Source organism: Bacillus rossius, chromosome 10 (genome assembly GCF_032445375.1).
Source record: "Bacillus rossius redtenbacheri isolate Brsri chromosome 10, Brsri_v3, whole genome shotgun sequence".
Taxonomy (NCBI): domain Eukaryota; kingdom Metazoa; phylum Arthropoda; class Insecta; order Phasmatodea; family Bacillidae; genus Bacillus; species Bacillus rossius.
In genome coordinates, this window is record NC_086337.1 from 43182503 (window position 1) to 43209541 (window position 27039).

The following is a 27039-nucleotide window of genomic DNA, read 5'->3' on the forward strand; positions in this document are numbered from 1 at the left end:
TTGTTCACTCTAAACACACCATTTTTTCAGAAATATGTTTTTTAAAAGACCCAGATGATTTAGGAGAACCAATGTATAAAAGAGAATAAAATAAAGATGATATAACCAATAATTATAAAGAGCTAAAATGTACACCCAAGAACAACTCAATTAAGAGAAATTGGGCTTATAGTAAAGAATCATCCCAACTTTTGCCTGGAGGAATTTCAGCAGTGGCGGATACAGGAATAGAAAAAAAATTAATTTGAACACCTGTAGGTAAAAAAAAAAATTCTATTGACACTTAACAAACTGAAATATGGGCCTACAGAAGAAGCTGTTGGCGACGTGGCTTCTTACACAGTTGGAATCGCAGGTGTTGCAACAGCCCACATGGCATCACCCAAAATAACAGACTGCCTTCACTGATATTGTGCAAAAAAAAATTCCCAACTTCAGGGAGGATATACAGAATGTTCGGTAGAAAGACGACACAACTTTTTAAGGGATTGAGGAGGTTATTGGCTAGTTATTACCCATAGACTCTATGTTCCAACTGTCATGGTAATGGAGGTATGTTTTTTAAAATTTTTTTTTTTAACATTATCTAAAAGTCTTGCCTTTAAGTCGTCATAACTTTTTTTGTTTGTTGTTGTAATAGCACAAAATAACTTTTTTTATATCCAGCAGTGTATTTTTATTCTGAATAAATATCATTATTTAATACAATTGGTTTCAGTAAAATAATTTAAGCACTTCCAAAGTAAAAAAAAAGTGTAAATATTAAATGTTAATTATGATTTGAGGCTCGTTACTGGGTCACGGCCCTTTGATTGGGAAACACTTAGTTAACTACGTAGTAGGTTTCTATTTTTTTTTTTTTTGACGTGACGTCTAATAAATCGATGAATGCTGGCTGCACGTACAAAAAATTGTCCCACTACGGATGTCCCACTACGGATGTGTTTGCGCATGCTTGGCATCTCTCTGGTATGTTGCGGACGGTACAGAGAACTCGGCCGGCACGTGGCGGCGACTTCCAATCCAAAGGTTGTCGGTTCGAATCCCGGCAGCTGCGAATTTTTTTGTACTTGTAAAAATAAATACGGTGCACACAACATTTCAAAAGTAATAAATATATTTTAATTAATAAATGCAAATAAAAGTAAATTTATTAATTAAATTGTACATTTCATTTCACTCCTTCTTTGTATCCACACAAAATAGTGATAATTCAATAAAAATGATTCAATTTTATTCATAAAAGTATGCAGAGGTAGATTTTATCATACAAAAGATAGAAAAATTGAAAAAAAATTTCTTCCTCTAAGATTATAATATTTAAATGCCTAAATGGTTTGGTTGCAAAAACCTATTACGGCTCAGTCTCAGGCCGAATATGATATTTCCTTTTCTTCTGGATCAATCATTTCATCAATGTTTTGTTATGAGGTTGTCACATTAAACTATCGTCCGTAAACCGACTTTACAGACAACCAATTTTATTGTTAATAATAGCTAAAGTATTTTAAGTAGAACACTGAGCATTTGGATTATTTTTAATTGAATGCATTTCTACAACATCCCGCTTTTTTTTACAGGAAACCAAACCATGACGAACAGCAAGTGCAAGAACTGCGGCTGCTCGGAAATAGACGTCGACCCGTCCCGCGGGGATGCCGTGTGCACGAACTGTGGTGTTGTCCTTGAGGACAGCATCATTGTCTCGGAGGTCCAGTTCGAAGAGAACGCTCACGGAGGGGGTTCTGCCATTGGCCAGTTTGTGTCCTCCGAGTCGTCTGGCGGCATCACCAGCTTTGGTGGCTGTGAGTATTCCTCGGACCTTTTTAAGTTTAGTTTTTTTTTGTATAGTTTATTGCAGTAGGCCTAATTGTTAGAAAGCAGGGGCGTAACAACAGGGGGAGGGGCAAGGGTATTTTTCCCCCCCTCTGAAACCTTGAAGTGGGGGCAAACGGGGGCAAAAAAAGTGCTGTGTAATCAATTTTTAGATAATAAAACTGCTTAAATAGCACCATTTTCCACCTTGAAATACAAATTTTCCCGGGAGAGGACCCCCCCACCCCCCGCTTCAATAGGGAGGATCGATAATTCTTTATAAAAAGGTATATTGCCCCCCCTTTGGAAATTAAGTTGTTGCGCCCCTGTAAGTAAGTGTTTATGAATTTGGACAAAGATATTTAAAAATTAATCTTATACAAAAATAAAATATGTAACATCAGGTTTAGATAGTTACAGACTAAATTTTAGGAGCGTTGAATTTATACTTGGTGTAGTTATATGTTTTAACTGATAGATGAGAATTTAAATTTGTTGTGCTCCCTCCTAAAGTTAATTTACATTTTTGTACAAATTACGAAAAGGTTATTACTCGTAAGGTAGAACTATACATCTTTAAAGTTGAGCTCTTTAATGCATAATTTTTTTTTTATATTTTAGATTAAAATGTGGACAAGGTATTGTGTACTGTTAATAATGAATTATAAAAAAATTATGTTGTACCTATGTATGTTTACATGTTTGTATAAATTCTCTATATTTTTTAGCATTTCACACTGGATTGGGAAAGGAATCAAGAGAAATCACTCTAAAAAATGCTAAAAACGCAATTTCTAATCTTGCACAGCAATTGAGGTAAGGGCCTACCTATGATGGTTAAATATCTTAAATATTATGCTGCTTGCCATAAATATGTGTTAGTAACTTTTATTATGGCACCACTTATTGCCAGTTTTACCGTTCTACTCTTTGATACACGATCCAGTAATCTTCGCCCAACAATGTTCCAAGCTTTGCGCCAACAAATACTTACTGGGGCTATAAGATCTTCGCTCACATGAACTTATGTTTATAGGGTTTCAATCTGCTGCAGCAGGTAGCAGCAGTGTCAAGGAAATGTTAGGTGCATTTCTATCGGTGGGCTAGAATGATATTAAGTTGCTGCCTCTACAATAGGTTGTGACACGGCTAACGAATGGTTGATTTTTAACAAAGACTGAAAACACATACTGTTATTTTTAAGTTGTTACGAAATAATCAATTTTTTTATTTTATTTAAATTTTTCAAAATTATATGTATATGTACACGTGGTATTCCCAAGCTGTCATCCAAAATATATACAGTATGTAAGAAATAGCAGGTTTTTTTCATACACGTATAATATATGATCTGATATTTTGTAAACATTTGACTGGTTTTTATGTCTGAATACAATAATAACCTCCACAAAGTCAGCGCAAATTCCTGACATGTCTGTTCGCGCTGCGTTGATCCGAGATCACGGGTTATGAATCACCAGGACTGTCTGTTCATATCAAAGTTTCCAGTGATGTTCGTTCGGCTCTCAAAACATAATGGCACAAAAGAAAATACAATCGAACCATGATCGAACCAGTTTCTGAAACAAGGTCACTCTAATGGTACAACTGGCCATTAGTGTTTTTATATTATAAATAGAGACAAGATTTTGTGGTTTTATTTTCAGGCCAATTTCATTTTTAAAACAGGAGATTTTGGTGTTGTTTCATTTTTTATGAAATCTGTTTATCAAAAAAAGATAGCATATTACTGAACAAATATGACACTTAAGTGTTCCATGATACTAATTTCCACAAAACAGTGTCGTTTTGACTAATACTTAATGCACTTTTACAATATAATGATTTGTAATAAGTATATTTAACAATTTGAAACAAATCTGTTAGGTATTCTTATGTTTGAAAAATGTACTAACGTCATAATGTAAAAATGAGTAATTAATAACAGTTGCAAGATTAAAAAGAAGTAAAATTTTTTTCATATACTGTGGTACAATATTTCATGCTAAATAACTTACTTTCATTGAATTAAATATTTAAAATATGATGTATTTGTCATTAGAGTAAAATTTTGATTGATAATGCTGATCAGTTTCATGATTTTAATTTTATTTTGGTGCTTTGTGGTGCTCAGTGTTATTTCGGTTTTATCATAATTTACAGTCTGATTGTCCCTAATTATAAGTCATATTTTATGTTAAGCTACAATGCTATGACTTATTCCAGAGATTTTAATTTTCGGCCATGGTGCACAATTTATATTCTGTTATTTTAGGGCAAAAAAATTGTTATCATTTGGTTCTTTTTTAAATCCTCAAATGATTTAACATTGCAAAGCAAACAAGTTTCAACAAGTCTTAGTTTAACGTTTTAGTTCAAAGTTTTTCATGATGTGGAAATTTTGATAACTAGAGTTGACAGTGTTGTGTTGCATTTACAGGTTGAATCAGCACTGTGTGGAAACTGCGTTCAATTTCTACAAAATGGCACTGACGCGTCACCTGACTCGAGGAAGAAAGAATTCTCATGTTGTAGCATCGTGCGTCTACATGACATGCAGGATAGAAGGAACATCACGTATCCTTGCCTCACATTTATATATTTTATTTTGGAATGAGATTATAAGCAAATTAGTATTTTAGGATGATATTTGGTTCTATGATTGTACTGTAGTGTGTTATTTAAGTTAAATGTTATCGCTAAAGCTTTATATGTATACACACACACAGACATGTACACACACAGACACATACACATACACACACGCATGCACTTAATTTTTGAGTTTGTTAAGGCCGGGCTACATTCGCAATAGCACGCAAACAGCACACAGATAGCACACACGCACAGAAATAGCACAGAGCTTGATGCTACATTCACGCACAACACAACACAAAAGAATACCGGAAGCATTCAAAAAAGTATTTTAAATGTATAACTTCCGTTAACAATTTGGGTCACTGAAGTTGGCATAAGTGACGTTTGTTTATGTTATATTTGTTTAGATTCGTGTGTTGTTATTGTGGTACGGTGTTCGTTAAACCCAGAAATATTTTAAAATCTTCAAAGTTTACATACAAAACACAATGAGCATTCAAAAATACGTATCACTGTTTATTTCAAATCCGGCTTCTTTAACACATTCATACACGGACTTCCAAGCATTTAATTTAGCTTCTTCATTTTTGTATCCTGCGGATCCCCTGTCATACAAAATATTTTTACTTCCTATTACAGCTATCAAATAGCTATTAAAATGTGCCTTCCATTTTTATGTTATCGTGTGTTTGAAAGCAATAACAAACTACTCAAGTCAACAGCACCAATACTTTCGTGACAATTGTTCTTTTATAAGCCCACTAGAGTAGTACTTAAACTGTTTGCTGATTGGCTACACAGAAAATAACCTAAAAGTTAAAATTAATGAACTTTCTGTGCGCCGATCCTGTGCTATTTTTCTGTGTGCGTGCTATTTGCCAATGTGGCAGCTCATATCCAATAGTGTATGTTGAACTTCTGTGCGTCTGTGCTGTTTGCGTTTGCATTAATATTGCAGTTTTTTTCCTTAACCTCCTGTTAGATCTTTTGATCGACTTCAGCGACCATCTACAGATCTGCATTTACTCGCTGGGCCGCACGTACCTCCGGTTGTCTCGGGAACTCTGCATCAGCGTTCCATCGATGGGTGAGTGAATTACTATTCAATTTTTTTATTTTTGTTTTTATAACTACAGGATATCTACAAATACTTGGTGAACCAATTTCAGGACTTTATCAGGACCTTTTATAAAATTTTCCTTCAAGTTTTTTTTCTTCCAAGGGTGAATGTAGGTTGATTTGGAAGAAAGACTATACCTATTGTAGCTTATATATATCAAATTTTTACAGACACGATAACTACTGTAATTTTGCACTAATCACTTCCAGCTGATACATAAAATATAGTAATGGAAAATCTCTGTCAAGTTTGTTAATAGTCAAAATCCTATCAAAGGGGTAGAAATGGGAAAGATTAAAAAAAAAAAAAAAAAAAAACAGAAATATTGCTATAACCCCTATAATATTAAAAAATATCACATCCCTTTGAACGTATTATACTCGGAGTAATAGCAAAAACCTTTTGTCTGCTGAATAAATTTTTGATACGACGAACCACAACTAAAAAGGGTGGAAAAACAAGGGTTGGAGGACAAAAATATTCTTAACTCCCTTAGCAGGCACACCATCGAATAAGTTCAAGTTGTTTGTAAATCTAATAATTTTTATCTAAAACATTTGTCTGAAATAATTTTTGATAAGATGAACCATTGCTGTTAAGGCATTGAAAAAACAGGGGTAGAGTAAAAAAAAAATATTATTTCCATACCATGTAAAGTATCAAGTTCTTACTTATTTATTGTGAAACCCAAAATATTATCTACAGCTTTCATCCTAAATAATTTTTTATACAATCAACCATTGCTGCAAGGGGTGAAAAATAACAGGGTTTAAAGGACAAAAAAATTAACTCCCTTAGTAAGTAAACTATCAAATCTGTTAAAATTGTTTGTAAACCTTTAAATATTATCTAAAACTATTGTCAGGAACAATTTTTGATATAACCAACCATTGCTATTAAAGGGTGAAATAAATATGGGTTAAAGGTAAAAAATAATCATAACTCCCATCTTAGGTAAACTATAAAATCTATTAAATAAATTGTAAATCTTCTAAAAATTAACTAAAACTTTGGCCTGAAACCATTTTTGATGAAATAGACTATTAACTTAAAAACAGGGGTTGAAATAAAAAAAATTCAAACAAAACTCCTTTACTATCAAATTTGTTTGAATTTATTTTAAAAAAATCTCTATGGTATCTTAAACCTTGGTCAAAAGCAAATTTTTGTATGTCCACATGTTAGTGCAAGAGAAGAAAAATAGTGTTTGAAGGTCAAAAAAATTTATACACCTTTAGCAGACATAATAGAAAATACATTGTAAGTTGTTCAGTGCCTAAATGATAAGTGGACAGCAGCCAACTATTTATTTTTAAATTTCAACTATGAACTGAAGTGAGGCATCAAAAAACAGAATTTAAGTTAGCAAATAGCTGCTGGAAAATAAAGTTTCGTGAGTTCCAGCACCATTGTTGCTTATTTTGGAACTTTTTTGTTACTTTTGTGATTTTTGGAATTTTCATGACCTTAGACTCACTGAATTAGAACACTGAAGATGTTTTATGTTTTAGTCAATCTGTGAGTTAATTGGTTCGAACATTGAATACAAATACTTGTAGAAGGCACAAAGCCATATTTTTTTTTTATTCACACAAAATTGCTATTATACCACAGTCCGACATCAGATGGCACTGTAGTAGCCTCATCATTCTTGTGGCTCCATTTGGGGGGCATGTGTCGTTTTGCCTAATTTTAGGCAAAACACCGTTAGGTAAAACGTCGTTGGCCAAATAGCAGTTAGGCAAAACGCCGTTAGGCAAATCACTGTTAGACAAATCACTGTTAGACAAATCACCGTTAGGCAAACCGCTGATAGGCAAAATGCCGTTAGGTTAGGTAAGGTTAGGCTAGGTTAGGTTAGGTTAGGTTAGGTTAGGTTAGGATGGCAAAACGCTGTTAGGCAAATTGCCATTAGCAAAATGCCGCCAGGCAAAACAAGGTTTTGTCATCATAGTAACATTTTAGGCAAAACACCATTAGGCAAATCACCATTAGGTAAAATGCCGTTAGGCAAATCACCATCAGGCAAAACTCCGTTAGGGAAAACGCCGTTAGGCAAAACGCCTTTAGGCGAAATGACTTTAGGCAAATCGCTGTAACGAATTCATGTTTAGGCAAATAGCCTGTTACTCCATTTGGGTATATTCTACTATGGTTAGTAGCACTGGCAGGTTACGTTATTTCGGCTGCGAAATAGACTACCCGTCCTGCGGGGATGCCGTGTGCACGAATTGTGGTGTTGTCCCGAGGACAGCATCATTGTCTCGGAGGTCCAGTTCGAAGAGAACGCTCACGGAGGGGGTTGTGCCATCGGCCAGTTTGTGTCGTCCGAAATACTTAAAACCCGAAAGGCACAACATTTGCAAACGATAAGGTTATTTCATTATGAAAAGTTTCATTTGTGTTAACTCTTTAGTATAAACTCACTGCAACTTATTCAGCATTTTTCGAGTGTTATGAAAAATTCTTAGTGCTACTAGTGGTATGATAGTTTCGCTCATCAAATGGAATCACTGGTTAGGACAGAAGGCAGCTTCGCTCATTACATATGAGCAAACAAGTCTCCTCACATTTAGGTATATTTTACTTAAATTGTTTGGATAGAGCTGAGCTGGTATTGGTTTTGCCCCAATACAGATGCTGAGGATAATTATATTCCGATACTTCTGAAGCCGATACCGATATTATACTGTTTTTGATAGTAAACTATTGCCCAGCTAATTGAAATTTATGCATATAGGTTACTTAAGTTTATATATTTAACATCAAAAATTTTTATACAAACATATTTAAAAACAGCTTTAAGTACGGACACAAGTCAACATTTGGATATAACACCTAAAAATCAGTTACCAATATCGGCAATTTTTTGGTGAATCACACGCATTACCAATAATAGCGATACGGCCGTTTGCGATATGAAATATCAGTGTTGGTGCAGCTCTAGTTATGAGTAATGTTCCAAATGGAGAGAACACATCATCATGCAACATATATCTGTTTATGTTCATTAGGTTCATGTAAGACAATACTGTATATTTTAATGTAATAATTGAAATTACACATTCCATATTTGTGGATGTTTGAAGGCATATGGCATATTTGGTACTTTTAACTTCTAAAAAATGTGTTTGATTGTTGTATAATTTATTTATGTCAATTTCCATTTAAAGAAACATTGATTTTTTTTTTAAAAATGAAATAGCATAATATTAACATTAAGAATTGCAAAGTTAAGGCCTAGTTCTAATTTTTTAAGAGCAATACAAGGTTTCTTAAATTTTATACCTTAAATAAGGCAAACAATTGCACACCGAGTCATGAAGAACCTGTAAAAGTGAAAAGGAAAGGGAAAAAAAAAAAAAGCTTTCATAAAAATAACATCAAAGTAAAGTGACAACATTTATTGTCAAATTTACATAATTTGGAAAATAAATTTAACATTATAATAATACAGTTGGTATATTTAATTTAGGTCTACCCAAAATAACATTCACACACTGTCTTTACTGCTTACCTATTTCCTATTAGCACAAAAAAGTTTTATGGCCCAACAATCAGCAATATTTTTTTTTTTTTTTTACTGTTTAGAAGAAACACACACTTTGTGTAAAACTTATAATCGGCATGGAAAATACAGTATTGTGATTGTTAAATTAAACAAAGCTAATAAAATACCTAAAATGAAAAGGAACTTTTCGTAAATATCTGGAAACAGAAATTACAGTTCTGTAGATAGCCACATCAATACATACCTCACAGCAACTCACTCTCCGCAGTAACAATTTCCCATAGTTTAACATATCTATATCTACATATATATTTTTCAAACTGAATTAGCTAAATCCTTATTACTTGTCCGATGACAAATACAAATTAAATAATTTGTCAACATTTGCTAAATTGGCAGTGCAGAACAATTGTTTAATTACCTCTTATTAAATAAGCTGTGGATGACTTTTGAAAAAAATAATTTTCTTGTTTAAGAAAACATAATGTACGTCCTCACTAAACTCAGAGTAAAAACAAAAAAGATAAAATTCTTTGGCATGAAATATTAAGCAACTTGAATTATGACAAGTTACTGTTGTAACACCTCAATAGCATAACTAGAAGCATTGAATATTTTGACAACCTTTGTATAATGTTTTTCTTTGTACACTGTTCCACTTAAAAATTTAAATAAAAAATAAATGCATTCCTTCATATACTGTATAAACTGTATGAAAAACCAGATTTATATAATAAATTAAATTTCAAACACAACATTTTTTGTATGACAATGCACTGAAACTCCACGGGGAGGGGGGGGGGGGGGGGAACTTTCGTAGTCTGGGTTATGGCATACCGGAGCATGAAATTTTACCCTCAAATTACAATCATTTGGGACTTTCCATGATTGTGCCAGGATTTCAAGTAAATTCCCTGATTTTTTTCTATAATGTGAATACCTTAAACAATAAATATTATATTATAAGAAATACTCTATTATATAAATCATAGATATGTAGTTAGTAGAAGAAAGGTATGACAAATTTGGAAGTTGCCATTAAAGAATGTACAGTTGTGGATTTGATACAAATGTCACAGAAAGTAATCATGTTATTGTAAAACCATAATACATATTAGAACTGGTTTCAAAAACCAATTTTAAGAAACCGCTCAATCTCAATTTATTCTGGTTTGTGATTCACCATACACTTTAACTCTGTTTTTTCAAAGAAAAATTATATTGATGCTAACTGCTTGAGTTTGACTAGGATTCATTATCAACCATCTTAAATATAATTTAAAAAAAAGGATGCATATTATGTCTTAATTTTTATTGTGCAGGCTTATGTGTTTATGATAAACATTATTATTGTAATAGCTATGGCAAAACAAATTATTTTAATATTTTTGTGTGTGCTGAAACACTCAGTCCTCAGACTGTGTACATAAGATTTTGTCGAGCATTTCCTATTGCCTTCTGATAGGATGGTTGAAATTGTCTTTGAGCCACTACTGTACAAATTTCATGTACAATGTACTCATGAACACAATCCTAAACATTTGTACAGTTTTAGCAATGTCATTTACTGCAGAATAACATTGTAGGTTATGTTGATGCCCTTCAATGATATTTGTAACATCTAATTAAACAGCAGAGAGAATGTATGTACAAAAACATAATGTTCTAAAGTTTACATCTCACGCAAAGAAAATAAATATTAATATCGCAGTGAAACCACAACCTAAAATTCCTTTACGTTACACCAGCAGTTAAACTTTTCTTGTCTATTTTTTACACTGTGCATAAAACCCAAAATGCTGCTTGTTTGTTATGGTTTATTTGCTGCTTATATTTCCATATACCCATTATTTCTCAAGCTATTCCAATATCTAAGAATCTTATAACTCTGAAACATTTTCTCTCACAATTACACAAACATTTACATTCTTGTTTCTCCAAATGAGGCGTGATAACCATTTCCCTCACCATTAAGGCCACTCAGTTGACATAAAACACGTGATAGAAAGTTTTAACTTTCGGGAACTTGGTGGGGAAGACAACTGGGACTTAAGATCAAGTTTAATTAACCAATGTTTGGTGAAACGCACCCTTAATTTGTTTCATTTCTGCATGAAAAAAAAAATTCAGCACAAAGAACAGCATAGAGATGTGTGAAGGCACAAATAAAAAATATCTTTACTGAGTTAGGTATGGAAAAGTTCCTTTTAGTGAAATAGCACATATTTAATGGTAATTGTCTTTTAAGTCACACATAGCTTGTAAGAAATGTTCATAAATTATAGTTCATCCAAAATGTTATTTTTTTAGTGTAAAACTGCTTCCGTATTTGCTGTGAATCAATTTATATATAATTTAAAAATTGTCAATGTGAAAAATTTCCTTACATCACCGTTTGAAAATTTTATTAGGTTCTTAGATCTTCTTGTAACAACTAACTTGAGCTTAAAAATTATTTTTACACTTACCTATATTTTATAATTAACAATGATAAATGTGCACCAAAAATATTTCTCACAAAAACTGTTGCAGTAAAATGTTTTTGACGGCATAAAAGCAATAATTGCTTTAATAGTATGAAACATTTTAAAATTGTTGTATTACATACAATATACAATAAAGTTAATAAAAAATGTTCCCTTAAAAAATATTAAAATAATTATCCAAAGGACTTGTGTAATAACAGTAATTAACTTGTTACCTCCTGCGTAACAAACTAATTAATAACAAATATTAAAAAAATTCTAAATTTATTTCAAAAAAATTTTCTTAGCTTTTTGCCTCAATAATTTTCAAATGCCTAGATATTAAAAGCCTCCTAAAAATAATTTCTATCCATGCCAATAGCTATTATAAGGATAAAATATAGTTACATTGCTTACAATACATTACAATACTTTTTTTATTCTGCAGTCAATCTAAGTAGATATTTCATAATTTTGAATTTAACATTTTTATCATTTATAATAATTATGCTTAAATCCTACAAAAATGTGATGCTTATGTACACTGCTGAAACAGACAAAAATGCTTTCAACATTACTCCCTCTGTTGAGGCTAAGGCTGTTCTACTTACACTTACACACAATAATATTAAACATGCCAAATTATCAACAAAAAACAATCTTCTACAAACACAATCTTATAAATATAACTACAATATAATGTACATTGTGCCTTAGAAAAATGTTTAAATATATCACTACGTTCCTGATCACAGGTTTTACCTATTTGAGTGAGTATATTTTCAATACATGTTTTGTAAGCTGCATATGCCACATACACTTACAGAAGTACCATCAACAACTTTTTTTTTTTATCTTTCCAATCGATAAAATACGAGACTGGGAAAAAAAATTTTAATTTAATGCAAGCTTAAACAAAAATCTCGTGAAAACGTGTTGCCGGCAGTCAGTGGTCTTCCGTGTGCGCGGGACCGTAGAATATCAGCTCGGGTATCTGCCCTCCTTGGACGCCCGTCCCATTTGTGCTCTCGGAGGAGCACTGGAATTGGAATGTGACGCACCCCACGCTCACCTCGCTCATGCCCTCCTGGCCGAAATAGCTCAGCTCGCCCCCGTCGAGGATCGCGGACGCGGTGTAGAACGACTCGGGCTCTACCTGGATGGGGTGCTCGAAGTAGACGTGGAACGTGTTGCTCGACCCGTCGGAGAAGAACTTGGTGTTGTTGTCCGCCATCACGCGACCCAAGCGCTTCAGCTCGATCTTGACGTTGTAGTCGGAGGCTCCTCCCGACGAGCCGTACAGCCCGAAGCCGACCACGAATATCCTCTTGTCGACGCTGAACTGGATGCTGTCGCAGCGACCTCTGTAGCGCCACTGGTTGCTGCGGTAGGCGCACGACTGGAAGCGGTGGCACACCTGAAATTTTCACAAGTGTTATGCATTAATAAAGGAGGACCAAACGTGTTATGCACTTCAAATATTAATTTTAAGGAAGATATGAACTTATGTTCTTAAAACTTGAATGCGTTTTTAAGTAGCCTGCATGTACTTACTTATGGAAGATATAATTATATATGTTTTTTTTTTACATAATTAGTCAGGAAGTGAATTTTAACTAGGTTACAGTTTCGGAGAAAAACAAATATATGGGTGATTTTAAAGCTATTGTGAATTGTATTTTGTCGCCATCCAGTGGCAGAACTGGCTGAGACTAGGAGGTTGTGGGTTCTATTCTAAGTAAACATAAAAATTGTTGATTATATATTTTTTTTGGTAAAGTTTTAATCCCACAGTTATGCGAAAAGGCTTAATGTGATGAGACCTACAAGACTATACTGTGCTCCAATCCCTGGGGTATCGACTAGGTGCTCGTGAAGAGTTACACGTGCCGAGAAGGACCTTCAGTCGAGCATGCTCCGGTACCTGAGGCTTGAGCCAGAGTTACACGTGCCGAGCATGCTTCGGTACCTGAGGCTTAAGCCCGGCGCGGGGCTTGGTGGGGTAGCCGAGCTGGGGCTTGTTGTGCGCCGTGAAGTGCAGGAAGATGTCGATGGTCTCCTGCGGGGTGAGGATCCCCAGCTGCGCGGCCCCGTTGGCGAACTCCTCCAAGGACATGGTAGGGATGCGCACCAGGTACAGGGCAGGCCCCAGCACGGCCCGCCTGTTCTGGGGCGTGGGCTCCAGGTCGCGCCGGCCGCACTCGGCGCCCGCCCAGCCCAGCGCCGCCTCGAACAGGCGCATCTCCTTGCAGTTGAGCGTCTCGCGGGCGAGCACGGACTCCAGCGTGTGCACATCGATGTCCGCAAAGCCTTCTGACCGCAGCGCCATCTCGGCCTGCAGACAGTTCCAAACCAATCCGTCACACAGGCTGTCAAATAATCCTTTAAGTTTGACTAGCATTAATTTTTGAACAGAATATAAATACACTGCAAGGTTTTTAATCCAGCACGTTCGAGGACCATGGTCGAGCCGGTCGAATATCAGTATAGTTTCAACAAAAATACCAACTGTGGAATTGTAAAATGTAACCCCCCTAGAAAATAATGTATCGAAATGAAAACTCGACAGTAGCGATCAACTCTTAGCCAAACCAAAAAAATGTCAACAGCGCAGTAGTGAAACTGGTGACCAATGGTCAACAGATGGAATCCACCCAAAAAAAAAAATCCGAATGTGAGCAGCTTGATTGGTACCAGATCACAGAATGTCTTATCAAACAACTTTCACTGTATTTGGTCTTACATCGCGTGGCTATACTTCCCAAGATTATACAGGTTGTACTACTGACTACTGATTTTGTACTAATCAACAGAACTACGCACAGGTTAAAGATCTTCATATTTTTATTAACCAACCACTAAACATTATAACAGGAAATGTTACTATGACTCCTAAATTAGTAAGGGATATTAGAAGGATAAAGAATTAGATTAACAAGGCATGTTATGAGGTTAAACCAACTAGATGTTTCAAGAGCAGCCGGAAGTATTGAGGGAATAAGTACAGAAGTAATTAAAGTGTCTAAGGAGTCATTAATAAGTCCATTCATGTACTGATATATTTACTGCAATATAAAATATTGGTAATAATGACAAATAAATGAGTGAAAGAAGACGGCACAAACACGAACTCTACACACAGGTGGAAAAAATAACTAACATGATGAGGAGGAGGATTGCATTTTATGGTCACTTAGCTTGAATGAGCACAACAAAATGAACAAATGGGATCTTCACCTACTTTCTACTTTCCAATGGGACCTGGACCTGGTTCACTGAGATTGAAAGAGATTTTGAAGAAATGGGGGATTCACTGATGATATTCTAGAGCGTGAACCCCTTAAGATGAGATGTAAAACACAATGGAGTTTCCAAGAAAAGGCTAAGCTTAAAAAAAGGCAAGATGTGGACTCAATAAAGGAAGCAACAAGAGGAAGAACGAATGCGTTAGTACTGAGCAACTGTTAAAGCCAGAGGAAGGAAACAGTTTGAATAGTGTGGTTCATAGCTGGCTGAAACAAAAACAAAATTATAACAGTAGTTGTAGACAGACATGTGAAGAGATTAGGAAGAGATTGGCCATTTAGAAAATTTATATTTAGGAGGAGATGTTCAGAACTAATAAGGAATAAGTAAGATGAATTAAAGTAAGTGAAAAATAATAGGGAAGAGAGTAAAGACTGAGGAGTAGTGACATCAAAACACGTTCTCATAATGTTAAAATTACAGATATGGGAGACACTTCAATATGTACTCACTCAAACTCTTCCACATTGACTATTTCCCATCTTACAAGGTTTTTGGGGATTTTTTTAAAATTAATTTCTTCTGTGAGACAGTTACTTATTAAAATAAGGTTTCACAAAATTTTAACATATACTATTAATATATGTATAATAAGGACTCACGTTCGATAGGACCCAAGTACTAATCCTAGTCACCATTGTGATTTCAGTTTTTCATTGTTTTCCTAAATCACCCCCAGTAAATGTTGGGATGTTTCATAGCAATGGGTCACCGCTGATGCCTTTCCCAACTACCCTGAATTGTTTAGTGTTTGGCAGTCTTCCAAGACCTCGTTGACTAGATGTTAAAACACAAGTAAGTAACACTTTGTCAGCACACAAAATATTACATTCAACCATTAAATTTTGGCAGAAACTGTGGCCAGTGAAACAGTACTTAAACATGTAGAATGCTGCTATCTAGCAGCTTATTACAGTACAGAATAAACACAGTTAACCTCGGCAAGACGTGGCTGAACATGCCCATCATGGTGTGTCTATTTTAATTCCAGGACATTTGAAGCAGTGTATATTTTCATTTTAAAAGTTTGTATGGTATTTGCTGCTAATATTATATAAGTAGCCTAAATAAATAACAAGTAGGTATAAATACAAACAAAGAAGTGGTTAAGTTACATTTGTCAAAAAAAAAAAAAAAATTTAAATTATTTACTGTACGTCCTTTATCAGTGTTCACAAAACTATACTACTTACTGTACTTAAATTCTTGGAACTCAAGATTCAGAACTATTGGAATCTAAAAATGTTTCTGTTTCTACACATCTGATGCTAGTCTTGTGTGTATTTGATGGCTCTAGTTTAGGACCTTAAGGGATTTTTTTTCCCGGATGGTAATTTTTTATATTTTTTTATATTTTATTTAGAAGAATATTTCAGCAGCATTGGTTGGTGAAAACTCGCGCAGCTCTGACCCTTCAATGGATGTTCTCAAAAGATTGTCGATTGTCGTACTGTGCAAGTGGTTTCTGTAATACATCTTAACTCTCTTCATTGTGGAAAATGTTCTCTCCATTTGGGCATTTCAAACTGGAAAAAACACTTAGTATGTTGAGAATGTGGCAAAGTTTGGAAAAATCATTACTTTAGGTCTTGCACACATATTTCCACAGTTCATTACCTGAAAGATGCTTTAAGTGATGGTGCTGGAATATTTTGAAATCTGCCCAATAGTTTAAGATACCCTCCTCTGTTATGCTGTTTTTTCTCCAAGAGTTGCTGGTAGTGCTGTGACAAAAAATTTATTCTTCACCAAAAAATGTAAACTAGTTTTCATCTGTGGACCATATTTCACTTCCAAAATGTTTTACTGCCGCAGTAAAAACACCTGAGTCATGCAAATCAGAAAACCTTTTGTACACAGCTTTGTGCATGCACTAAGATTTCATAATTTTGTTGTATTACTTGAATTCTTGTCCCTGGACCTTCACTATTTCTCAATGGCCCTGGAACTGTGTGTTCAGAGATTAAACTTCTCCAAGTTTTACTTATGTATTGCATTCAGATGGTGAGGATTCTGTGGTACCAAAATGAAGAGCTTGCATTATTCGAAACAGCCACCAAAAAAAAAACTATTGATGGTGAAGTAGTAAACTGTTGCCAGGAGTTAACTGTACTTGCAAAATAATTTAGTGAATTGTTAAACACTCTACATGTTGTGATGAAGGTCTGCTAGAAAAATAATTTTCAAAACATTTAATCATAGCATTATACTCCCTTTTATTTTACTTCTCTAAATTTAGACAGACATTGTGACCAACACAACAGTATGTTCACAAGTAAAACCTCCATTTGAAAGGTATGGTGTTAGACCATAAGTTGTTGCTGAGTTTAAAAAAAACTGCTCAAAATCTAAATTTATAACTTTGTCACTGCATATCTTGCTCCGTGAACTTGGTTGTGATTATGATTTAAATCAAATATATATAGTTAAGAGGGAGGAATATTTAATATTTGAAAAATGATAATAAATTGTACGACACATGATGGGTACGAATGGTATCAATGTAAACAGATATTTTGTTGAGTCTGAAATATTTGTAGATGTTGGCCTACACGTCCATTTGAGGATTTATAGAAAGTGACTGCAGTGAGACAAATAACAACCATAGATTAGTGACTAATGATCTATTCCGTGACAAGAAGAATAATTTTCATGTATGCAACCTATGTTGCGAGTGAAGATGCTGCTGTCTAGTGGCATGTTACTGTAATGCGTATAGCCAATTACATTGCTTCAGAAGATGGGGATAATGTGACATGGACCCCCTGGATAAATAAATGTGTTTGTACAGAAGTGTTGTGTGTTCAATGTAGTTCCAACATATTATTAAAAGTTTGGTTTTGAAAAAATAAATTAATTAAATAGATTTTATTACTTTAAAAGAAATTAAAACACCCAAGATCTACGCAGTCTTTTTGAAAACATGGAGTGTCAACAGCTCTGATGGAAGGATCAATTATTGTGCTTGAATTTCCTAAAGAACTGTCAACATTTATTGAAGTTGTGTGATATATACTAAAGCTATTAAGTAAGAAAATTATCTCACTAGAATGTTCAGCATCATGTAAAACTAGTAAAATATTGAATAGTCTGGGAATTTTGAATTTTTATCAAGATTGGAGAATAATCACAGGATTCATATGACACTTTAGACAATGGCGAAGGCGATGAAGTAAAGGGGTCCTAAAAAAATTCCTTAATTTTTGATTGCACTAGAGGGTACAAACCATACATCAGGAAATATATGCTAGATTAGGAAATTTATATAATGGTTGGGCGAAGACTCAACCCAATAACCGTGTCGTGATTACTGTGTTTGAGTTCAGTTTGGTTAAGTATTTTCGAGCAGAGTTGAGTTTTTTGGCACGTGAGGCCAAATTCCAACTACGATGGTACCTTGGAGTATGGGTATAGTATCCATTTTTTTTTTGTTAGCGTGTGAATAGTTTTGTCATGACATAGACGAATATGTTAGCAAGTTGCGACTATGGCAGTGTTCTGAAGAAGGACAAACATTTATATAGGTTGTTTTCTACGTAAATATTGCAGGTTTAGATCAGTAGGAGTCAGGAAAAAGTCATGGGACTCTGTTGTAGGTTTTACTGAACAATTACTGCCTACAATACACCCTATGTGCTCTGGCATAACCTTAACTATGGTTAAGACAGTGTCATTAATGAAGGTCTGTTTGTTTACTGGTTATGTGCCTGAAGAAAGATTTAATTTGTCTCACAGTAGAGACCCAAAATAAGGTAGTAATTAAATTTTGTGTGTCAGTATTTGTATTTTCTTTACGTGGCTGAGCTTACATTAATCTCACTGTATCATACTTTCATGCATGAGGATGTATGCTTATATATATTCCCCTCTTTCCTTAATTTGCCTCGGGCACATATCAAATTCAGCTCTCATTCCCACAAAAATATATACCGTTTGTAAAATCATTCAGGATAAAAATTCTGTACACTGCATTAAGATATGATAGAAAGATATCTGCACGAAAAGGCTATCTGCAATATTTTTAATGCAATTCAGTAATGTTTAAATTTTTGTCTATTTCCACATCATGCAAAAAATAGTGAATGGATTCCAAAGAAATCTTTAACACTGAAGTTTTTGCAAATTTAAACACTGGGACGTATGTTTATCATCATGGTATTTATTCCTCCTCAAAAAATTGAGAGGAAATCTTTGAATCTGATAAAACAGGGAGTAAGTTATTGGGTACAAATAATGAACATACAAAGAGTACCAATCCACCTTAATTACTTTCTGAAATTCAATCACTATGGGATAAAAAGAAGTCCCCTCTTTTGAATTAACAAAAATAAAGAGTCCAAACTAGCTCAAACAGTAATTACTAACCCATTACAGTGTACTATGTAACTACTAATTATAACTACTATAGCTTTGATACAGTATTCACTATAAAATAACTATAAAAGGCTTTTTTTTAATCCACATCTGTTGAGAACTGCCAGATAAGTGCACTTCTTTTTGTGGGATGGACTATTATTGTTTGTTGACAAATGCTACTATTTTTTTTTGTTGAGAGTTCTTTCTGTTCTGTACAGTCTAAAGTTGTGGGTAATGTATTTATATTGGGTGCAAAAGCATCAAGTCTTATCTGCATAATTTTCTTCATTGTTTTGAGTAATTTACTTTGACTTCACTTATCAACAAAAGATGAAATTGGCATGCAAGTTTTTAATTTTGCTTAAATTTATACAGTCATACTTAAAATTAACTTTTTGTATCATTTGATTATTCTTGTTGACAGATTTAATGGAGATTTTATATTTCTTATGCTGAGTAAACACAATTTTGGTTTGATTATCTTCCAAAAACTTTTTGTGTTGATTACTTTGTTGCCAACATGTTTCCACATGTTTCCACATATCATTCCTATATATATATAGTAGTAGTTTACATAGCTTGTAGTACTGTCTGTAGACATGGAAAAGCTTTTCTCACAATTGACAACTAACTAACTAATATATATATATATATATATATGTCTACAGACAGTGCTACAAGCTATGTAAACTACTTGCCTATTTACATTAAAATATATTTTGGGACTTCCCAAGACATGTATTATTAATGGCACATATTAATCTCGTGTAGATGATTAAATTAATAGTATAATATCTATTTTCACAGCCAGACAAGAGAAAACTATATATTCCAAATCTACTTTTATTTATGGAACATACAGTAAAAATCATTATAAACATTCCCACTTGATACGATTTACCTGTCTAATATGGTAAAATGTTTCAGTCTCACCATTTTTGTGAAGTTGAAATCCATTATTTGTTACAAAATTACCATTTACTTATTTAATTAACATAAATACTAAGTTGTTTTCAAACGTTACAACGTCTATCTGTTCCGCCACCCCTGAGTATTGCGCATGAAAATGTAGCCAGTGCTGGTTGGCATCATATCTGGTTACGTTGATGCCTGTATATAGTGCGCACACGTACTCGAATAATTATATCAATTGCATTCTGTCTCATGCCAAGTAGCCCACATTCTTTTGTGGTCAGTGTGTACTATGACAACGATAGTTATCGGTACACTGTGTTAGTTTTACCTCTCGTTCAGGTTACATTTTTGTTATCATTTTATTCAAATTTGATCCAAAATTTATTTTCGTTTCGTAATATTTGTTTACTAGTATTAGTGTGTCAGCTACAAGTGGAATTAAACACAAAAATAGAATGTGTGTATTCAATGTGTAAATTCTCTTTCGGAAATGTTTTCAAAGACGACCTCAATAATTGGTACCCTCTTTGTTCTACATTTTTATTTAGCCACATCTGCAAGTAAGAATTAATTTTTTCAATAATAAATTTTGACTTCTTGTTTTATAGGTTTAGGCACTAGTTATCATTAGAAAATGTTACCATTTATCCATGTGTAATTTTAATAAATCATGAAGGAGAGAAAATTTTCCTTTTCCCCATCAAAGAAGTTTTTTTAATAACGTCTTAACAGAGTTTCATTGTATGTTTCTGCGTGGAAAACACGAGATTTGCCAGTCATATTTCTTTTCCCCAATACTATGGGCTGAATTTTGTTAAGCCATCTTGTCCAACATCTGTATTATTGCTAGATAAATTGTAGTCTAAGTGAAGTAACCTACTTCTCAGTTATTTTAAAAGTATTTATTTTTTATAAAAAACTTATGGGCTGCAATTATTGTGACAGCATACTCTCCATGTCATGCAGTACATTTTATAATATCATCTTGCACAAGGGTTGAAAGTGTGGTGCAAATGCTGATTAATTTACTGTGAATGTGCATCTATCAGCTTCAATAAAAGATACAACAAATTGTAAAAAGTGTAGTTTTGTTTTTTTCTATCTTGATATAAATCTATTCCAGTTTTTTTTTTAATTCCACTCCAAACAGGATATCATTATTGAATTTTTCTTAAGATACAATGCAAGCTATCACAAATTATATGCAGAACCACCTCTTTCTGAATCTTTACTGAACAAACGTTTTTAACATCAAAATATCATCCATACCCAAGAATATAAATAAAACAAAATGTATGCTTTGGTAAATTTGAACATTTTTGTTTCTTAAGTATACTTATTATTAAATTCTTAATTAAACATCAGTAAATGATATTCTGACATACGTTGCATGATGGATAATGGGGGGGGGGGGGGGGGGGAGAGAGAGAGAGAGAGAGAGAGAGAGAGAGAGAGTTCACAAGGTCTGTGGCATGTCGCAATAAACACAGCTTGTGGGAATACTCATGGGAACATGGTTTAATAACAAATGCATTCTTATTTTACATTTTTGAACACAGGAATCCAAAAATACCAACACTTTTCAACATATACAATTAAGAAATACTAGTAATTTGGAACAATTCAAATCACACACCAACACAACTATTGTTTTGATCCTATGCTTTTACCTATTTAACTGCACAATGCTGTATGTATCAGATAGTGATATGTTGGTGCTGATATGGCAGTTTTTCAAGGATTGACATCCAATTGCGGAATTGACAATACAACCCGGAGTAAAGACACATTTGACTAAATATGTTTCCCTCAAATGTCACAATAAGGCTTCTATTATAGGCCCTAAATGAAGTACTTAAACACGTGTACTGACATATTAATATAACATACAAAATTGAGTTCAAGAGGTACAAAAAACACAGAGGATGCAAAAGTTAATTAGTTCTTGGAATGATCTCTTTACTAAATATTTTTATTTACTATCCTGTCTTACCACATAAATAACAAATTAAATTCAAATTAATTTTGTCTGAAAAAATTGGATTAAAATAATTACAAAAATCTGTTTTTAAAACTTTAATGCCTGTTTTAAACATGAAAGCCACAATATATGAACAATTAATGCTGCATACTAATAGATAACATGAATGTATTTTGAAAATAAGCCTGTTTTGAAATAGGTCAGGTTTATAAATTACACATGAAGTGCAAGATGCAAAAATTTCAATAACAGAATTTTCAAATAGTTGTTTATAAACTACACAGCACATAAAAATGCAATGCAAGTATCGCTCAACTTTCAACTTCTAGAGGTTTGGCTTGCATTTCCGCCTCCCATATTTGAAGTGAAGTGTTCCAGTAACTTTAAATGTCTTTAATACAAGTTTATGTATAAAGAGGGCCACGGTTATGTTCTTATTATGTACATGATGATTTCACTTGTTAAACTTTCACACAGTGAAAGAAAATAACACTTTGAAATCAAATTATTGACAATTTATGTTTCTCATGGAAACATATGAAATTAATAAACGAGGGAATAAATTTGTTTTCTGCCGTTTTACAATTCCAAGTTGTAAGGTTGATAAAACCTTACAACTTTCTTGCTTTACAAATGACCATGATTTTCTTGCATTGGTTGAGTGTTGCATTATGACATCATTGCATTCCAAACATAGTTTATAAACCCAGCCTTATTATTTTTTTTTAACTTGTTAAATAAAAAAATAACAAATTTAGAAATAAACCTAATTTTTGGTTGGTTGCACATTATGTTGGTGATTCAAATGTTACCTCCATTTTCAAAAAAAAAACATACCTGCTCTTCACTTAAGTTAGCCCCTTTCCTATTCTTTTCTGTTATTTTCAACTGCACCTTCTGTCTTCAAGGTTTTTTTTAGGTCATGCGCATACAAAATATTCTACATTTCTTAATTCCTGGAAACATTTTCTTGCATCCTTTTTCTTGGCATAGCTTTATTTCTGTACTGAGAGGAAGGTAGAGAATGGGAACTGGTATTTTAGTCACTCTTATTATCATGCAAGAAATGAAATTTCATAGCTTGTTGAATTTGACAATTCGCAAATGTAACATGAAAATCACTGTAGCAAAATTAATATAAAAATGTGTGTGCAAGTACATGCATTTTGATAAAGGCACAAATTAATAAGCATTTATCTTTCTTTTTGTCATTCCCAAAAAACAAATATAGACATAGTAGTTTACACATGCATGATAAATATTTTATTGCTTTCACTTCCAATTATTTTTTCCCTTATATTTAGGCAACACATTCAAATCAAAACAACCTTTACACTTTCTTTCAGCTATAGTATGCAGCATATGTTAATGTATTCTTTCACTGTAGACCCTTAAAAGAACCATACTTTGTATAATCCATACTATTAATACCTTTTTCAAAAAGGTCTGCACATGATAATAAAACATTATAAAGAAAATATCCAACCGCCAAGAAAAAAATACAAAAGAATTACAAATGCCAATATAGTATAGATGGCAACATGTATCATAAAAATTCAATACTAACCCATAATTTTAGTTTTATTGTTTTAAAAATAATGCCATTTAAAATCTAAACAAAAAACTATACAGAATCATTACTTAGCACATGTAACATTCTTCTTTTATATAATTTTCAGTTTTTACATGGGTCCAGAATTTGAAAATGAAAGTGGCACACACTGGAATGTTATTTTCTGTAGTTTCGTGTAACTTTAGTAATACGATTCTGGTTATAACATACTGGCAGTTGGTTGGTACTTGTGACAGAAAAGTCAGCAACTCACAAAACAGTTGCCTTGAAACTGGAACCATATACAGTAACAGTTACATTTTTCCCCCATAAAAATACATTAAATCTTGATGTTAGGTATTCAAAGCCATTTCAAAATACCTATAACACAGTTTGAACAAGGCATTGTACTAGTGCAAGAAAAGAAACAATATTGACCAAGCGAACTTCACCAGCCGAGATAAGCAGACAGCGTACACACACTTGCCTATGTTACATAACTTGAGGTGTTATTGCAATGTGCTAAGTTATCTCGTAGACTAATGCGATGTTAATATCAAATTAAGAAAATAAAATACGCTTACATTATGATTAGGAATGTAGATATTTTATCCTGTTTTCGGTCATTACAAAACACTACAGGCACAATTTATTGAGCATAAAATGTTCTGAGTTTTGGTTTTATGAGGTGATAACGTACATGTCTTTGCCCTATATTTCCACAAAAAAAAAGAAACACAAAGTAGTTTAACATAAAATGATTACTTTCAAATTAAAATTACGAGTACAAAGTACTATGTACAAGCATACCTTTCTAACAAAGGATGTGTGTGTTCACTAAACCAAACCAAGGTTTGAGTAACTATTAAACAAAGAAATAATTCTTACACGTATTAAGTTCCTTACTTCCAGTAAATTGGCAATTAAAATCTTTCGATAAAAATACGCAGAATTTCGCTAGTAGGTAATTATCACAATTTTCTAAAGTAAAGGAGCCACAGAAAATAATTTCTTTCCCCAAGGCAGAGCTTGAATTGAAGCCATAACGTCTTTCCATACCCAATACGGTGGCATACAGAAATTTAGCATTCCTCACAGTTTGTTTTAACATTAAAATTTCAAAGACGGTAATAATAATTGGTTGTCTGTAAAGTTGGTTTACGGACGATAGTTTAACGTGACAAAGTCATAACAAAACATTGATGAAATGATTGCATTGAGCTGGATACATAGAAGGAGTGAAATGAAATATACAATTTAATTGATAAGTTTACTTTTATTTGCACTCATTAATTCAAAATATGTTTATTACTTTAATGAAGAGATTATTTTAACTATAACTTTTATACATGTTTGCTATTTAACTTCTTCCAATCTGTGTTATTCTGTTAGGATAGGACGATGGTAGGAAAAAGTAGGAAACGAACGGGAGCGTTTCGAGTTTAACGCGGCACGAAAAAAAGTCAAATCGATGGTTGTTCCAATCGAGTGGAAGCAAGATAGATGCGGCGGTACGATGAGCATAACGGGACAAAGCGCATAACGGGACGACGATTCCTCCTTTTTTCCGCGCGTGCAGCCGGCGTTCATCGATTTATCAGACGTTGTCACGTCAAAAAAAAAAAGTATTCTCTGCTTTTAGTGAATTATTTTTTACGGTCACTGCGCCAGTCCTAATCTCAAGTGGGAAAAGAAATTACTTTTTTAATAGTGTAGCTTTCCTACTCTTAAATAGGCAAAAAAAATTTTTTGTTACGCTGTTTGTTATGCTTCGAATGTAAAAAAAAAGAGGGGGGGGGGGGAGTAGTTTGTATAAAATACGACGGGGGAACGCACGCTTCACGCTCGGGGGACCGGCTACAGAACGAGGTGGGCGGCGGCGGCGTGCCGCGAGGGGCAGTCCCGGCCGCCCGCGTCCAGGCACAGGGCGCCCAGGGAGCGGGAGAGGCGTACCTGGGCGTCGATCACCTCCCAGCAGCGCTGCATCAGCTCGGGCTCCTCGAACAGCCGCGACTGGCTGAGCAGCAGGCAGGCGTTCTTGGCCGTGAGGCTGGTCTCCAGGTAGCCCACGCACGCCCGCGCCAGGTGCGGCACTATGTACTTCTTGGCGACGTACAGGGTGGCCAGGACCGTGTCCGCCTCCAGCTGGATCTCGTCGCAGTACAGGTACCTGCGGGGGAGCAATAACTTCTCATTCCCGGTTCACGGATTGCTTCGAACGTGTTCGGCACAAAACAAAAATGCAGCGTAACCATTTTATTTTTAAAGGGGGCAATTTACAGTTCGCACTAAGGCACATTCCGTGACCTGACACCTAAAGAGTCGCTTTTGTTCAGACTACCCTTCGTGAATTTTTTTTTTTTAAATATCATTGTACTATATCCAATTTTCCTTGGTACTATTCAGTTTAAACTATATTGACATTCGAAAATTGCAACATTGCTAGTCCTGCACCACCATGGTTCCGAACGATCAGGATTTTTAGAGCCTTTATCAGTGTAAAATGTAAGAAACCAAAAGTTACCATCTTTTGTTTACATGCCAACCAATTGTACAGTCAGGCACAACAAAGCTTAAGAAAGATGGGACCTCCAAGTCATAGCAAGAAACAATCCAAGAGTACTAAGTTGGGGGTTATGATTACAGCACTACCTCTTGTTTGCCTCACATGGGCTGTCAATATTGTAGTCACTGCTACCTAGAACTGCAATTTCAATGTTAAGTTGGTAATATAAATTAAAAGACAGATGAATATAATTAAAGAATACAACCAATTTTTATTATTATTATTTTTATCTTTAATTACAGTGCTACTGCCCATCATCGTAGGATCAAACAGCGAACATGAATGTGTTCCCTTCCAGGCTATATCTCACACTTCAATTAAGAATTGGTCTGATAATACTAAACCACCAAGAAAAAAACTCGGGAAAGGTATTCAGAAACAGCATAAAATTCCTTTAGCTTAAAGGATCCTTAAAAATTGTGTCTTAACGGACCTTCCAAATAGTTGCAAGGATCCTTTTAGAAACATAGTGCAACCTTTGGTGAAAGATTGTCACTCACATCCTTACATGCATTCTTGTTGCCTCTTGGGGCTTGTAGCACTTCCTTTGGTAGTTAAACTAGCTGTTCACAAACAAATGACTGTCAAAAATGTATTTCTTTCTTCGATACACCAGATTGTGTTAGGTTTAAAAAATTTCAGACATCTTTTCAATACTATTTTCTCACTAAAAGCAACCTTTAAATTAAAGGATTATTTGGTTAAGACTGCAGTAATGAATGCAGGCTTAATATTTGGAAACAGGCTCCGTACTGAAATTATGCTCTTTTAGCCTGCTTATATAAGAATTATAATTAGAAAACAGGGAAAGGTAGTCCAGGAACATCCGTGTGAACAACTGGGTACAGTATGAT

General features: G+C 34.1%; 2 protein-coding genes across 5 annotated transcripts in view; one reads left to right on the forward strand and one right to left on the reverse strand.

Moving 5' to 3' along the window:
- LOC134536031 (transcription factor IIIB 90 kDa subunit) overlaps positions 1 to 27039 on the forward strand; it is a 139923-nt gene that overhangs the window by 1467 nt on the left and 111417 nt on the right. For both annotated transcript variants that reach the window (XM_063375543.1, XM_063375544.1), the window contains exons 2-5: positions 1581 to 1805; positions 2544 to 2631; positions 4256 to 4392; positions 5396 to 5500. In XM_063375543.1, coding sequence (XP_063231613.1) covers positions 1592 to 1805; positions 2544 to 2631; positions 4256 to 4392; positions 5396 to 5500 — 544 coding nt within the window. In that variant the 5' untranslated portion in view covers positions 1581 to 1591. The remainder of the gene's footprint in view (positions 1 to 1580; positions 1806 to 2543; positions 2632 to 4255; positions 4393 to 5395; positions 5501 to 27039) is intronic.
- LOC134536033 (BTB/POZ domain-containing protein 6-B) overlaps positions 8923 to 27039 on the reverse strand; it is a 72811-nt gene continuing 54694 nt past the window's right edge. For all 3 annotated transcript variants that reach the window (XM_063375545.1, XM_063375546.1, XM_063375547.1), the window contains 3 exons: positions 25573 to 25789; positions 13479 to 13844; positions 8923 to 12926 (listed from right to left, as the gene is read on the reverse strand). In XM_063375545.1, the coding sequence (XP_063231615.1) occupies positions 12456 to 12926; positions 13479 to 13844; positions 25573 to 25789 (1054 nt within the window). In that variant the 3' untranslated portion in view covers positions 8923 to 12455. The remainder of the gene's footprint in view (positions 12927 to 13478; positions 13845 to 25572; positions 25790 to 27039) is intronic.